General features: G+C 48.0%; 1 protein-coding gene across 3 annotated transcripts in view; it reads left to right on the top strand.

Moving 5' to 3' along the window:
* The window catches only part of SETBP1 (SET binding protein 1), a 361,300-nt gene that overhangs the window by 253,292 nt on the left and 91,377 nt on the right, over positions 1-16,631 (top strand). For all 3 annotated transcript variants that reach the window (XM_059409568.1, XM_059409569.1, XM_059409566.1), the window contains one exon: positions 1,353-4,809. In XM_059409568.1, the coding sequence (XP_059265551.1) occupies positions 1,353-4,809 (3,457 nt within the window). The remainder of the gene's footprint in view (positions 1-1,352; positions 4,810-16,631) is intronic.

Below are 16,631 nucleotides of genomic sequence, written 5' to 3' on the forward strand. Positions count from 1 at the left end.
AGTAAACTTTGAGGAATGCTTCTTTGTACTGGTAGCATGGCTTAAAATCTATCTGAAATAATGTTAGCATATGTACATTAAAAAATGTTAATGTCTTGGGGCACCTGGGTGGCTCAGTCAGTTACTCAGGGTTGTGGGATTTAAGCCCTGCATCGGGTCCGCACTCAAGAGGAAGTCAGCTTGAGTTTCTCTCTCCATGTCCCTCTGCTCCTCCCACTCATGCTCGCTCTGTCTCTCTCTCTCTAAAATGAAGATATAAATCTTTTAAAAATAAGTTTTAATGTCTCAAAATGATGTGTTCACTGTCCACCGCCTTTGTGATTTTGTAGACACTGGTTTATGTTGGGTGTCTACAGGTTCTGCTTTTCCCAACTGAAGAGTCAGTCCTAAGGAAGGTACCAGAGTCTGGAGACTTTCCTTTAGAATTCACATAGGGAAAGCACAGCTGACAGAGTTCAAAGGTGTGATCTTGAATGACTGCTTTTTTTTTTTTTTTTTTTTTTTTTGGCACATTCATCCAGGAGACTCAAGGTTCCTTTTGAGACTTCCCAAGAGTTTCCTCAAGATTGGTGTCAGTGCCCAGCCTGGGCATCAGGATGCCTCAGAGGGCTACCTCCCAAACACTGCACCACTCCTAGAGTCAGAAGGATTTGAAGATCTCTTACCCCCGTTTCTTTCCTGCTTCATTTCTTTTTCTCCATGTCTTTGACCAACCCCCTTGGCCCCACACATTCTTCAGACCTACCCCCCTCAATCCTTTAGCTCGTGCTGTTTTCCCTTGTTGCAGTGGCTCTCAGGGAGCTACTTGTTGGAGCACACAGATGCTCAACCCCAGGGTAAAGTGCAAACAGAAATGAACTTCCGTAGGAGAAAGCGAAGGAAGGACGTGAGCTGGATGGGAAGTAGGGACAGAAATCAGAGGCAGCTTGAGTTAGGTAAAGGAACCAGGGAGTCGGGAAGTTCAGTCTCTCCTGGGCCCCGCCACCATGGACAGAACTCTGCATTATACAGGTTTCAGCTCTTGCGTGCATCCGGTCCGGCACTGGCCTAAGTGACATGCGGGGCCTGTTCTCTGCCTAAACAGCTCTTACTCCAAGATTGCATTCAACTAGGATCGGTAAAAGTTCCTGTTGGAGGCAACGGGGGACGGTGAAGACAGCCTCCTTACTAATGTTCCGAATGAGTGCCACCTGTTTTTACTTCTGCAAATGAGAAAACCTCCAGAAGCATTCTGGAATTGTAGATAGCTGTTTCCAACTTTCAAATAAGTAAGCCTCTTGACGTTGAATTTTAAGTGGCTCTGACATGCTCATCTTTGTCTCTCTCTCTCCTTCCCTACCCCCTGCCCTTAGGCTTACGAGCGGCCACAGAAACACTCAAGTCTCCACTATGACCCAGGCCTCCCACAGGACGTCACCAGTGACACCTTAAAACCAAAGCACCAGCAAAAAAGCAGCAGCCAGAACCACATGGACTGGTCCACCAACTCTGACAGTGGACCCGCCACTCAGAATTGCTTCATCAGTCCGGAGTCTGGCAGAGAAACTGCAAGCACCAGCAAGATGCCCGCTCTTGAGCCCGTGGCTTCCTTTGCGAAGGCGCAGGGTAAGAAAGGCAGTGCAGGGAGCACGTGGAGCCAGCTGTCCACCAGCAGCAAAGATCTGCTCTTGGGAGGTGTGGTCCCTTCCCCAGGCAGCCACGGCTCGCCAGCCCCGCCCAGCAGCTCTGGTGAGTGCAGCGGGCTGCAGCCCTTGGTCGATCAGGATGGAGGAGTCACAAAGGAGCCCCCAGAACCACCTGCTATAGGCAGCAAGAAAAAGTCCAGTAAAAAAGATGTGATAAGTCAAACCATATCCAACCCAGACCTGGACTGGGTCAAGAATGCCCAGAAGGCATTCGACAATACGGAAGGGAAAAGGGAAGGCTACCCTGCAGACAATGCCCACGAGGCATCACCAGCCAGGCAGAACTCGAGTTCTGTCAGTAATCCTGAAAATGACTCAAGCCATGTCCGGATTACTATCCCTATCAAGGCACCCTGTCTAGATCCAACCAGCCATAAGAGGAAAAAGAGGCAGTCCATCAAAGCGGTGGTGGAAAAGATCAAGCCAGAGAAAGCTCTGGCTTCCGGAATCACCATGAGCAGTGAAGTGGTTAACAGGATACTTGCCAACACTGAGGGAAATAAGAAAGATCCCCGGGTCCCTAAATTGAGTAAAATGATAGAGAATGAGTCCCCCTCAGCTGGCCTTGAAGCGGGCGGCAGTGCTGAGAAAGTCATGCCTGGAGGCGTGACCAAGCAGCGAAAGCCCCCCATGATCATGACGCCTCCAACATGCACGGACCACTCTCCCTCCAGAAAGCTGCCAGAAATCCAGCATCCCAAATTTGCTGCGAAACGGAGGTGGACGTGCAGCAAACCAAAGCCCACCAGTATGCTCCGGGAGGCAGTCATGGCCACGTCCGATAAACTGATGGTGGAACCGCCGTCCGCCTACCCCATCACCCCGTCCAGCCCTCTGTACACCAACACAGACAGTCTTACTGTGATCACGCCCGTCAAGAAGAAGCGGGGGCGGCCAAAGAAGCAGCCTTTGCTCACGGTGGAGACGATTCACGAGGGGACTTCCACCAGTCCGGTCAGTCCCATCAGCCGGGAGTTCCCCGGCACGAAGAAAAGAAAGAGACGACGCAGCTTAGCTAAGTTGGCCCAGCTGGTGCCAGGAGAGGACAAGCCCATGAGCGAGATGAAATTTCACAAAAAAGTTGGAAAGCTTGGGGTACTGGATAAGAAGACCATCAAGACCATCAACAAGATGAAAACACTCAAGAGGAAAAATATCTTGAACCAGATCTTATCCTGCTCCAGCAACATTGCTCTGAAGGCCAAAGCTCCCCCGGAGACCAGCCCGGGGGCAGCGGCCATTGAGAGCAAACTGGGCAAACAGATCAACGTCAGCAAGAGGGGAACCATCTACATCGGCAAGAAGCGGGGCAGGAAGCCAAGAGCAGAGCTGCCACCCCCATCCGAGGAACCCAAAACAGCCATCAAGCACCCCAGGCCTGTTTCTAGCCAGCCGGACGTTCCAGCCGTGCCTTCCAACTTTCAGTCACTTGTGGCGTCTTCACCAGCAGCTATGCACCCACTTTCGACGCAGTTAGGTGGGTCCAATGGCAACCTGAGCCCCGCCAGCACCGAAACCAATTTTTCAGAGTTGAAAACTATGCCAAATCTCCAGCCCATCAGTGCTCTTCCAACCAAAACCCAGAAGGGAATCCACAGTGGAGCCTGGAAGCTGTCCCCGCCCAGGCTGATGGCCAACTCGCCTTCCCACCTTTGCGAGATCGGGTCACTCAAGGAAATTACCCTGTCCCCTGTGAGCGAGTCGCACAGCGAGGAGACGATCCCGAGCGACAGCGGCATCGGGACAGACAACAACAGCACGTCTGACCAAGCGGAGAAGAGTTCGGAATCCCGACGGAGGTACTCCTTTGATTTCTGCTCCCTGGACAACCCGGAGACCCTTCCGTCCGACACCAGCATGAAGACCCGGCACGGCCACCGGCAGAAACATCTCATGGTGGACAACTTTCTGGCCCACGAGAGCCTCAAGAAGCCAAAGCACAAGAGGAAGCGGAAAAGCCTGCAGAACCGTGACGACCTGCAGTTTCTGGCGGACCTGGAGGAGCTCGTCACCAAGTTCCAGGTGTTCAGGATCTCCCACCGGACTTACACCTTCTACCACGAGAATCCGTACCCCAGCATTTTCCGGATTAATTTTGATCACTACTACCCGGTGCCATATATCCAGTATGACCCCTTGCTCTATCTTCGCAGGACCTCAGACCTGAAGTCCAAGAAGAAGCGTGGTAGGCCCGCAAAAACCAATGACACCATGACAAAGGTGCCTTTTTTACAAGGGTTCAGCTACCCTATTCCCAGTGGAAGTTACTATGCACCCTATGGAATGCCTTACACATCAATGCCTATGATGAACCTGGGTTATTACAGTCAGTACCCAGCTCCCTTGTACCTCTCGCACACACTCGGAGCCGCGTCCCCGTTCATGAGGCCAACGGTGCCGCCTCCTCAGTTCCACACGAGCTCCCACGTGAAGATGTCTGGGACAGCGAAGCATAAAGCAAAGCACGGAGTCCACCTGCAGGGGCCTGTCGGCATCGGCCTCGGGGACAGGCAGCCGGCCCTGAACCCTCCCAAGGCGGGCGGCGCCGGGCTGGCCAGCGGTCGGCTCCACAAGAGAAAACACAAACACAAGCATAAGCACAAGGAAGACCGGATCTTGGGGACCCATGACATGAGCGGTCTCTTCGCGGGCAAAGCCACGAGCTTCTCCAGCCACATCCTGAGCGAGCGGCTGGGCAGTGCGGACAAGGAGCTCCCATTGGTGGGCGAGAAGAATAAGCCGAAAGAGAAGCAGAAGCACCAGCACAGTGAAGCCGGCCACAAAGCTTCCAAGAACAACTTTGAGGTGGACACCCTGTCTACACTGTCACTTTCCGATGCGCAGCATTGGACCCAGGCCAAGGACAAAGGCGACTTGGGCGGTGAGCCTGCGGACTCGTGCCCGAAAAGGTACTCCGGTGGCGGTGGCGACAGCGGCGGCACCAGACCCGAGAGCCTGGACGTGTTCAGTGACATGAACCCTTCGAATGACAAGTGGGACAGTGACGTGAGCGGGAGTAAAAGGAGGAGCTACGAGGGCTTTGGGACATACAGGGAAAAGGACATCCAGGCCTTCAAGATGAATCGCAAGGAGAGAAGCTCCTACGAGTCTTCCCTGTCTCCAGGTAAGGCCATGTTGCTCCACAGGCTTGGGCTTTCTTATTACTTAATCTCTGGTCTTTGCTTCTCCGGAGGCTGCCATCGCGGGCACATTGCATGCACTGGTTTGCAGAGGGGTAGGAACCAAGTGAAAATGGGCATCCTTGCACATTTGATACATTTTTTATTCAGCATGCGCGGTCTTTCCTCTCTCAGAGTCATTGTCTGGGAACCGTGGGCCCAGAGACACCCCCAGGAGCTACGTGGACACCAACCACACCCACTACATTTATGCTTTTTATTAAAGATGCTGGTCTTAGGTCCTCGTCTGATCTGATGGTGCAGCTTGCTAGTTGGGTAAAACCTCTGAAACTCATTCCAAAATGCCAACAAGATCCCAAGAAGGTCAAAGCTGGGTAGGAGTACTATTGCTTCCTTCTGGCATGCCACCTCCAGAAGTCTCACATCCCAGGGAGAACCTACTGACCAGTGAAGCCTCCAGGGTAGCTAATGAGGGAGCCATTGCCCCAGGCTCTCTTGTCCTGTCTTTGTCTGTGGGCATTTGCTAAGCTGCCCTGGGCAGACCCCCAGAGTGAAGCCCTGGCTCATGATTTCCCTGCAGGAAGGGGAGGGAGCCTGGCCGAAGGGTGCTACACGCCTCCTGTCCCCCATGGGAACCTACTGCTGTGTCTCTTGGCATGACTGCTGGGAATGGGATTTTGCCCACTAATCTCTAAACTTGAAGTACTGGTTGCTACTAGAAAGAGCTCATTCCTTGTCAGTTGCTGGCAGGATTTCCTGCTAACTTTTCCACCCACACAGACCTTTCTTGCCATCAAAGCCTGACACTTCTGCCTAAGTATCCCTTGGTCCCTGTCCACACGTCGCATAAGTGATAAGAATCTTAGAGAACAGAACAGTTGTTTGTGAGGAAAAGAGTAGACGCTCCTTTCCTAGGAGCTGCAGAAGCTAAAAGCATTTCTCCTGCTACCCGCTACCCCCGGATAATACAAAGCATTCTGGCCACAGCCTGGTTTTAAAAGTCGCATCATCGCTGGTTCACCTGTCTCTTCTCTTGGTGATGGGCACCCTTTGCTCGCCATCTTCCTTCTGGAGGAGTCTACCATTAGTGAGGGCGAGGGCAGTGTATTCATGAGGAATTAGAGTCATTTTTCTAGGCCAGCAGACTTCAGAAGAAATATGATTATGAGTTAGAAAGCACTTAAGGATTGCCCCAAACTGCTGCTAGCTTGTGAGTTGCTATAGTGGTTGATGTTCTCCTTGTCTAATGAAGAGACCAATTAGCAGTGATGTTTCCTGCGGAAGGTGATAAATGTCCCACACTTCAGGTTTGCCCAGAGAGGGTGTTCTCACCCGGGTATCCCTGTTTCTCGTCATCAGACTTTGTTGAAGGGAATTGTTTGCTATGCAAAGCCCAAGTTAAGCCCCCTTGGACAGGAGTGACCAGATTAAACTTTTAGGTGAGAAAAGCTGTTGCTTTCTTATCCAGTATAGTGACCTTGAAGCTTGGGTCCAAAACCAGCCATGCACAGAGGGTCTTCTTACTTTTTGTACTTTCTTGGCACTATTTAGCTAAAAAAGGAATGGTGGCATGCTAATGTTAAGAACCTAGAAGCAGGGATCCTAACTTACCAGACCTGAGAAGCGAGATCTCAGAGGCTGAAACCTCTACCCGTTGTGTCTTGTCAGGTTTCTTGGCAGTGTTACCGAGATTTTCTCTGTGGTTGGACTGGATTTCTGGGTGCTGGTTCAGTTCACGAGAGTTCCCAGCTAGAGATCCCTCTCTGAGCCCTGTGCGCCATCTCAGAAGGTGCCCGCCCTCTCGCCGTACAGCTCTCTCGGGGTTGGCGCTCCTGTGGTGGCCGTTGCTTTCTTCAAAATTCCCTTTCTTCTCCCCATCTTCTTAACAGTTCTTCATCTGGCCATATCAGGAGGAAAGAAACAAGCATCATGACAGTGTCCTAAAAGAAAGGTGGATTCGGGGCGCCTGGGTTGCTCAGTGGGTTAAAGCCTCTGCCTTCGGCTCAGGTCATGATCCCAGGGTCCTGGGATCGAGCCCCACATCGGGCTCTCTGCTCAGCAGGGAGCCTGCTTCCTCCTCTCTCTCTGCTTGCCTCTTTGCTTACCTGTGATCTCTGTCTGTCAAATAAATAAATAAAAAATCTTTAAAAAAAAAAAAAAAGAAAGAAAGGTGGATTCAGCCTAAGAATTGGGTATGAGGCCTAACTCTGTTATATGGGCCCTTAGCATGACGTTCTGTTTCTTTGTGGAACTGTCTACCACCTGTAACCAACAGGACTGGGCCAGACCTCTTTGTATAGTATGTTTCAGTTCTTAAAACCATTTTACATACCTTTCTTCATAACACCTACCCCACAATCTTAGAAGGGAGAGGTATTTTCATTCCTGTTTTACACACTGGGACACTGAGGCTCAGAGATCAAGTGACCCGCTCAGGTTTAGAAAGCCATGGCTTCGGATGGTAACAGGCCTGGGGCTTTGGTCACCGCACTGCAGTTGACCATGTGCCACCGAGTAGCTGCGCCAAGTCTAGAACACACAGGTCCTGGTCCTTGGCTGGGTGCTCGTACATCCCACCATAGCCTTTCCTCTCAGATACCCAACCATTCTCCAATTACAAGCCTCTCCCTAAGGCAGCTGCACAGCGATGATGTGATGATTGCAGAGAGAGTCATTAAGGAAAGACGACATCCCTTTATTCAATGCCCAACCAGTGTAAAAGGACCCCTTAGGGCCCAACTTTTTCTAGCCATCCCCCTGGAAACATCGACATGGACAGGCTTCCGTCTGTGTTCTTACTGCCCTGCGCTTCTGGCAGTTATTCTCGCCACTGCTTGGTGCGTACCTCTGTGTTACAGGAGTTAATTCTCTCTTCAACATTTTAATGACTCACAGTCGTTGGTGGCTTCTATGTCTACATGACTGTGTCTGTTGTCCCTGCACATCTTGTTGAATGTCTTACTGGAGCAGATCAGATTCTCAGTCGTTCACCTCCCTTCCAAACTTTGGCCTCTCCTCGCCTCTATTCTAAATGTTCCCTCTATTTCTGATACGCTCCAGAGAGCACTACATCCCATTCAAAGGTGTGAGGCTGAAGGTCTGAGAGACCTTCCAGAGACTTTACCTCAGTCAAGGTGTCGCTTCCATGAATGATACTGAGGGTCCTGCTTGGGGAAAAAAAAAAAGCATCATTTCCTCCCAGCTTCTCCCAGCTTCTCTCCCTCCGTCTCTTTCCTTCTCCACTCTGGATTCACTCCCTTAGCATCCCAGTGTCCTTTTTCACAGGAGCTAGTCGTCTCCGAAATAGATACAACTTACATAGAGATGTCACCCTTTAGCCCATTGAGGACCAGATTTAGGAGCTAAGTCAGGGGAGGACTTTGAGCATTGCCTGAGATCAGAGCTGATGGAAGTCATTACCATTATGGAGACAGAAATTAGAGCCCTCATTTAGCGGCATGCTCCATTTCTTCTTTCCTGCTTGGAAAAGCATCCATTCGCCAAGCCCCCTGCCCTGCAGAGCGATGCACTGTCTTGTTAGCCCCCTTACAACACACCTAGAGCTTAGAAGTCACAAAGGCTCTTCACCATTTTTCTGCGTTTTACTCCTTTTGCTTTGTTTGTTTGTTTCAGAAGGCAGTGGCTCTTCTGACCTATTTTCTAAATGGATACCATCTGCTAATTCTCCATTTATAAAAATGCTTGCCTGGCACCAAATAATGGTAGCTAGTGGGAAGGTGCCATCCACAGACTCCCAAAGTTGGAAGAAGCCTGATGGGGGCTCATGTGCACCTCTCTCACCAGACATCACCACTTCTCGTAGCCCGACAGGCTGCAGAGTCCCCGAAGAGCAAACCTGTCCAAGTTTGACAACACATAGTTAGAACGATGCCACGTGCTCTCAAAGCCAACTTCTTAGCTGGTGGAAGGGGTCTCTGGTGTGAGTTATGTTCTTCCTGTTCAGACCACAGAATAATTTTTGCATGCTTTGACCTCATATTTAGACATCTTAACCATTGCTGTCCAGGCTCCCATCAGATGTTGGAGAAACACTGTAAAGAGTCAATTTACCTATGTTTCCTCTTAGTCTAATGCTGTTATGAGTCAAGGTAGCCATCCCGGGTCCCCGGATATCAGTCAGTTTACTCATGATGGATGGATGCTGGAAATGAATTCCTTAGCTCACCTGTCTGATATCAGAATCCTGCCATGCATGCAGGTGGCTGGATTTCCTTGAGCCTGGTTGAGTCTCTACCCCTCCTTGTGGCTTCTGTCTTGCCCTTTGCCAGCTCCTCTTATCGGCACCGTGGGGCATTTGGGGAGGCAGTCTCTGTTGTTACTCATAGGCAGGAAATGGATGCCCAAGCCAAAAATAAGAGACAAAACCCTCCTTCAAGCAAGCATCCAGATGAGGGAATTAACCACATAGATGAGATGACATGAAAACTATACAAAAGGAAATAAATAAAATCTTAAAAAAAAAAAAAACCAACTATACAAAAGAAAATGTGCGGAGAACATTTTCTACAAATGGAAGAAAAGGAAGAAGACTCAAGGGAGGAGAAAGTTAAGGCCAGGAAAAAAAATAGTGAAAAATAAAAAGCTGATGAAGTGTAGTCTGTTTAATCTTAATCCAAGTTGAATTCTGGGTCATTCTGTGGGAGGAAATGAGAGATAAATTAGCTAATGGCTGCTGTGTGGTTTAACAGGATGATGAGCACCTGGCCTGGTCTTGTCTCCCACACTAACCAGCTGGAAGACCTCTGCATCTTTCTCACCCTCTGTTTTCCCAGGTGAGACTCTGGTAGGAAGAGCTCTGACCAGACCTGACAGTCTCAGATGCTCAAAGTCTCAAGTTTACACAAGGCCGTGTTTGAGTGCAAACACACGCACACATGCACGTGCACACGCAGATTGGACACGTAGGAAGAAAACTCTCAAGTTATTGGCCAAGTTGGCCGATTAATTAGCTGTGCAATGAGATTTCACAACAGATCCCTCTGGTCCACGTATTAAATTTTGTGACTCACCCCATTCGTCTTTGGCTCCAGCCACTTTATCCAGCCATTTGATGGCACCTTTCAGAAAAGATGGCATTCTCCCTACCTGGACCCCGCCAACCGATTAGCTCACTCCTTGTGTACGCAGCAGCCACAGTCATCACCTTAGCAAAAAGGATAGAGCATGCCTGCGACCCCCTGCGTGGGAACCGACAGAGCAGGCTTGCCTTTGCCTAGACTCCAAAGTAAAAGAATCGTAACAATGTAGCAGAAACATCTCATTTTGCTGATGAGCACACTGAGCCCTAAGAAGGTCAAGTGACTCATGCAATGATACATATCTAATTGGTAAAAGAGCTCAGACCTGGAAGCTAACAGCAGGGAGAGGAGAAGGCAGAGAGAGAGAGAGAGAGAGAATAAAAGAAGAAAAAAAAAAACTAGAAAGGTGAGTTGTGGGAGGGATGTTAAGCTATATGTTTTCTTTTGCTGTGAGCTGTTGTAAAAGGTAAGCATCTATTGGACAATAATTTGGTTTCCAGGCTGTCTCTGGAGACCCATGTTTGGGACTGGAAACAATCTTTGTGGGCTCTGATGGAAGTCATTTTTTTTCCTTTCCTGTCTTAACAATTGCACATACTTATTTTATCGGGCCTCCCAAGGTTCCTCCTAAGGTTTTCTCTTGGAAACCGGGAATTAATCAAATTAAATGTTGTGACCCATAACTTTCTGGCAATGAAAGAAAAAAAATCTTAGACTCCCAGCATCTCTTTTTCCACATTAAAATCAGAAATCAAGCCATTCTGCCTTTGGAGCAAGAAATCCCCAGGCCATTTATCTTCCCACAGTTGGCAAACGTTCCGCTGTCCTGTTGGAAGTTTTTATTTATACCTTTGTGGCTGTGGGGAATTATGCAGATTCAGGTGTGGGTGCAGAGAACTTACAGTTTCGACAGACTTGGCTTTGATACAGCATGGAGCCTTTCTCAAGAAGGCTAGAGAAATCAATAAAGCACGCTTTAAAGACTGGCAGGCCAGTGGGCAGAGGTGAGGATGGTGTCTTTGGAAGGACCCTCCAGCAACCCATCTCTTTCACTCGACAAATTAACAGGGATGGGAATGAATATTTGCTAGGATTATAGCACAGGCTCGTGTCAATATTTTGCTCGGTGCGGATTGACTGAAGCCAAGGGCAGGCAGTGATAAAGACAAGGGAAGATGTAAAATGCATTTCTTTGGTCACACACACACACACACACGCGCGCGCGCACACGCACACACGCACACACACGGCTTGATGCAGTCCTGGGGTGGGGAGAAATTCAAGGATTAGTAACTGGATGCTTTTGCCCTCAAGGAGATTATAATCCCGAAGTCTCTCCTATTAATGCAGAGGAGGAAACCAGATGGAACTAATGCTACAAGGCAGATGGTAAGGGCCATCTGAGAGCCTTAGAAGAAGTGCTGGGGCTGCCCGGGGTAGGGGTTGGGGGGGAGGGCCGGTGTGTGTGTGTGAGCCATCTCCATGTTTTCCTTGGGAGTAGAGAGGTGGAATCAGAGATGCGTCTTCTTTTTTTTTTTTTTTCTTTTTTTTTCTTTTTTTTTAAATTTTTTTTTCAGTGTTCCAAACTTCATTGTTTATGCTTCTTTGAAGTAGCTGCCATTTTAAGATGGATCTTGAAGGATGGAGGAGGCTTTTGGAGATTGGAGATGGTAGGGACATGGGGGGGGGGGCACAGTGCAGAAAGGAAACCATGTAAATAAAGGTATTTAGGTAGAAGTACCCAAGATCTATTTGAGAAATAGGGCTTATTCCGGACTTATCGAGGTTAGGATCTGCAGCCGGGGATCAAGGCAGAGAAGGTCAGAAGACAATGTTGTCCTCATGAGTTAGAGGGGTTTTGCCCCATACCACCAGGCATGTGCTTATGGTATGGGACTTCTGCTTCATCAAGGCAGTGGGAAGTCATTTTAAAAATAGGCAAAATCGTGGGGCGCCTGGGTGGCTCAGTGGGTTAAAGCCTCTGCCTTTGGCTCAGGTCATGATCCCAGAGTCAATCCCTGCATCAGGCTCTCTGCTCAGCAGGGAGCCTGCTTCCCCTGCTCTCTCTGCTTGCCTCTCTGCCTACTTGTGATCTCTATCTGCCCCCCCCCAAAAAATCTTAAAATAGGCAAAATCATGAAATGACCAAATTATACTTTGTCTTTCTTTCCTGACCCCACTTTCCCCCCTCCTCAGTCAGGGTTGGGTGAACTTTGCACTCTTCATACGGTATTACAATCGGCCATTCTTGTTTGCCTTTCCTTCCCCAGCCTAGCACCCACATTATAAGTGTCTAAAGACTTCATTACTCAGGTACTCAAGCAAAAAATAATAATGAGTCATTCTTGATTCATCTCTCTCCCTCTCTAGCTAAAGTCAAAGATGATTCCAATATGTTAGCCCCAGATAACTGTAGTCTATGAACAGAATTACAGAAATCAGGAAGGAGTCTGGTTGGTGTACAAGGAAATGAATTGTAAGGGCAACAGTTGACAGTTCTATACAGAGCAAGAGAGACAATTACAGGGAATAAAGAAAAGAGGGTGGAGGGGAGGGACCCTGTGGCCCACCTTAAAGAGAGAAGCAGAATAAGAAGATATTGGGAAAGATGCAGAGAAGAAATGTTGGAAGTGTTGAAAGAAAACCAGGGAGTCAAGGAAGAGTGAATTAAGAAGAATGGGGGTGGCCACCAGGACCAGAAACTGCAGAGCTTATGGGCGATGAGAATATGTATGAACAGATCCGTGACCCCAAAGCAACAGAAAAACTCAGTATTACTTATTTAGTGCCCTGTATAGTTAAGGCTTGGGCTATATGCCACATCCAGGTGAGAAGGAGTTCACAATGGGTGATGAGAAAATGGGGCTTCAGGTGCAGAAAGTGAAACTTTGCTGTGGTTCTAGCCATGCTCCAGCCTCCGAGGACTCTTTATGTCTTAGGTCAGCCTTCGGTGGGAGGTGGCACAGCCAATCTTAGTAGGTCGTAAGTCTAATGTCCCCCCGTTGTGGGAGCCTGAAAATAATGCCTGAACCTTTTATGCTGTGTCGTTCTGCCTTCCTGTGAAGTCCATGCATAGAAAAGATAAAGACTATAGTACTTGAAAAGAGGTAAGAGGGTCTAGGCCAGCTCCCCCTTCTCTGCCCCACAGACACACAAGCACTTAATTTCTGATCATGGTACTATCTATTTGAAAACTCCTCCCTGTGGTACTGGGGTGGAGGGGGTGCTTGTTGGCTGTGCTCCCGAGAACATGTGGAAGAACAGTCCTGCTAACCCCAGGTTCTGATAAATGAATCTTTTATTGACCATTTACTATGTGCAAAGTATTACAGAGTAAAACCCAACTGTTGCCCTTCCAGAGGTCTTCACTACTTTGTAGAATGAAATATATATGATGCTTCATAAAAAGCCTATATGCTCAAAAATGATGTGAGCTCTTCAGTTACTTAATATATACCACAGAGCCAGGGACGGTCAGAGAGACCAGAAGAGAAGAAAAAAGCAAGGGAGGGCTCCTCCTTCCCTCAGTTCCTTATACTATACTGAAAAGAGGCTAACTGGGTGTACCTGTAACAACCAGGGAGTACATGCAGACCATATTTCATCCATGCTAACGCAGTGGCCGGCAGTGGGGGCTATCGGGATCCAGGGTCAGGAAAGATAATCGTGTTCAAAAGGCAAAATCCTGGAGCTGGACCTTGGAGAGTGGGAGCGTGGTGGTGAGTGTGGCCTCAGGCAGTACACGAAAGGCTCCTGCCTAAACTGAAGGTAGCAGTTGGGTGGGGAAGGGTTTTTAAGAGGCACGGCTGCCATCAAGGGATGTGGGACTGTGTCGCGGAGGCAGGGGGCGGACACACTGACGTGCAAGGGTGCTAGGTGCCGGGCGAAATAATGAAGTCCCAGGAAACATGACTATCTTCAAAGACCTTACAAAGCTCTCAGGAGACAAGAGATGGATAGATACACATCGTCAAGGTAATTAGTCTAGTGAAAGTCCATACATTTCATCACTAGAAATAAAAACCCATTCTACAGGAAGAAAGGATCCATAAAGTAACTTTCAGAATAGTGAGCTGCACGTTGTAAAAGCAAGTTGGTGTTGGTGTTTGGCCCATTCCGTAAGGATTCAGAGCAAGTCGGAGGCATTAGGAGGGGCTCAGTGGGGTAGAGCGAGCGTGTCCCTCAGGCAGCCGCTGCCATGGTTTTTACACTCTTCCTTCCGTGAAGGGGCTGGGGAGCCTGGGAAGGTGGGCAGTGAGTCCATGCGGAGATGGGGCTCCCCTCGGGGCTCCCCTCGTTGATGGAGGATCTAAGGGCACAGAGAGATGAAAAGCTTTCCCCGAGGCTGCGTGCCCGTCATCCTTACCTCTGAACAGGGTGCTCTGCTCTTCAAAGTGCATTTTCTCACTTTTATTTGATCTTCTGAGCCCACTGAGGTTTGCAGATAGATGTTGTGCTCCCCCTTGACAGGCAAGGAAATCAAAACCCAGAGGGTGAAAGTCTTTGTCCAAAGTCACTGAGCCAGTCTTGCACAGAAAAAGTGCTGGGCCCCTGTTTTCCTGATTTTGCTCATCAACTCCCTTTTTCCACCAAATTTTCTATGTCTTTGACAAGGTCAATAATATGACTCAGCTTCTGAGTTATCCTTAAAATACTCTTGCCAGTGGATTAAATGGGGGAGCCCAGAATAAAGCACTAGCAATTTGGTGTCGGCTAAAATTAGTTTTTTATATAGGAGGAGCTCTTTGGAGCCAGGATCAGCCAAGCCCAGGGAGTGAGGTTGGTTCTGTGTTCAGAGCCTAGGCAATAGATTCCCCAGATGGAGCATGGATACCCCTGAAATTCACAAAGGACACACAAAGGAGGAACAAGAATGTTCTTTTTCACTAAATCACAAAACTCTTAATGTTTTTTAAAAGATTTTATTTATTTATTTATGAGAGAGCGAGAGAACACAGAAGAGGTCAGAGGGAGAAGCAGATTCCCTGCTGAGCAGGGAGCCCATGTGGGACTCGATCCCAGGACTCCAGGTTCAAGACCTGAGCCATAGACAGTTGCTTAACCAACTGAGCCACCCAGGCACCCAACATTTTGTTGTTCTAAAGAAAAGTTTTACATAGCTTAAGGAACTTTACACAATTCCTAGTAAACATACAGAAACTTTCATCTTGAGAGTGATAAATGCTAAAGATGAAAACAGAGTGGAACAAATCATTAAGGAAACCATGGGTGTGGTGCTGTATCTTAGAAGTTTGGGAAACTGATAGACAGGAGACCTTATCCCCTTTCTAATGTCCATGAGAACTTGAGATGTGGGCTGAAAGAACCGTTGTCCTAAACCAGTTTTTCATGTCTTGTATCCCAAGACCAGGAGGCCAAAAGGGTTCTCTTACAGAATATATTTTTTGTACTGTTAGTTACATTTTGCTTCATTTATTTACTCTGATCACACAATTAAAAAAGTATCAAGTGGCTAAAATGTATAAGACATGCTACTGGACAATGTTATGACTATACATGCACAGGGGATACCTTGTCGTCCTCCGGTAGAGATGTCATAGTCCTAGAAGTCTGTGTTAGCGTGTCTTCTACGAAATAATGATCCCCTTTCATGCTAGGTACTGTTGTTCTCTTTTGAGGTCCCAACAACAACAATAAAATTGGATTCCCCATGCATAGAATAAAGCAAATGAGCATTTGGAAAAAACATTTATTATTTCTTTCATTAATGAAAACCAGATACTTCTTAGTGTAGAAAATGTGGAAAATTTAGGAAACCATGTATAAAAAAAAATGAAATCACCTATAATCCAATGAAATAACCGTTATGCTAATGTAGCTGCAGGGGTCCCAGCTAATGGTCACTGTTTGCCTGGCTTCCTTTCCTTTCTGCCCCTCTCCACAGGAGAAGCTAGAGAAAGTCCAACCCATGCTCCCCTCCGCCATTTTCTCTCCTCTTTCTCCACACTCCCCACTGCCACTTTGGTCCCCTGGTCTTTTCAACTTCCTCTCCAGTACCTTCCCAGAATGGACCAACTTTTCCTTCTACATTCTATGCCGTTGCCTAAGAGGGGATTATATATTTTTTTAAACAAATGCAGCAGCAATTGGGCATGAAAACCATCCAGATTTCCACACAGTCTTACTTAAGATCTCTACAAGATTCTAAGTGCCAGTTCAACCGGGAAGGGGACAAATTAGTCCCGGCTGAAAATGGTTGCCAAAATGTTTTCCCAAGAATCGCTGAGTGTTGAGGGTTTCTTCTCAGATCAGACCCTGACCAGGACGTGGGGGTGGGATGCGATAAGTTTTCCAGAGCTTGAGACCCACAGCTCCACACTACAGTGCCGAATGCAGCCAGTCGGTGTGGGTTATGAGTGCCATGCCCGCTGTGCCAGCAAATACACACAGAATAGGCCCCGTTGTCAGTGCTCTAATTGGTCAGTTTTGCTGTCATTCATTCTGTGAGTGTTTAAAGGGAAGGAGTCCATTATTATAGGTTTAGGACCCAAAGGCCTACCTCATACTTGTTCATTTTCCTTCCTTGTATACCTATGATTTTCCTAAGGTGAGATTTGCTGTAAATCCAATTTTGTTTTCTCTTCAATTCCTCCTTAACCTCCTCAGCATCTCCCTGTGCTATAAGCTGGGCATCAGGCAAAAGAGAAGACAATATCTTCCAGGAGATTTTTGAAGTCCTCATGGATACTGCAAATAAAATTATATTTTATCAAATAAAGTAGCTAAAAGAACTTTTCTCACGGACT

Source organism: Mustela nigripes, chromosome 8 (genome assembly GCF_022355385.1).
Source record: "Mustela nigripes isolate SB6536 chromosome 8, MUSNIG.SB6536, whole genome shotgun sequence".
NCBI classification, from domain to species: domain Eukaryota; kingdom Metazoa; phylum Chordata; class Mammalia; order Carnivora; family Mustelidae; genus Mustela; species Mustela nigripes.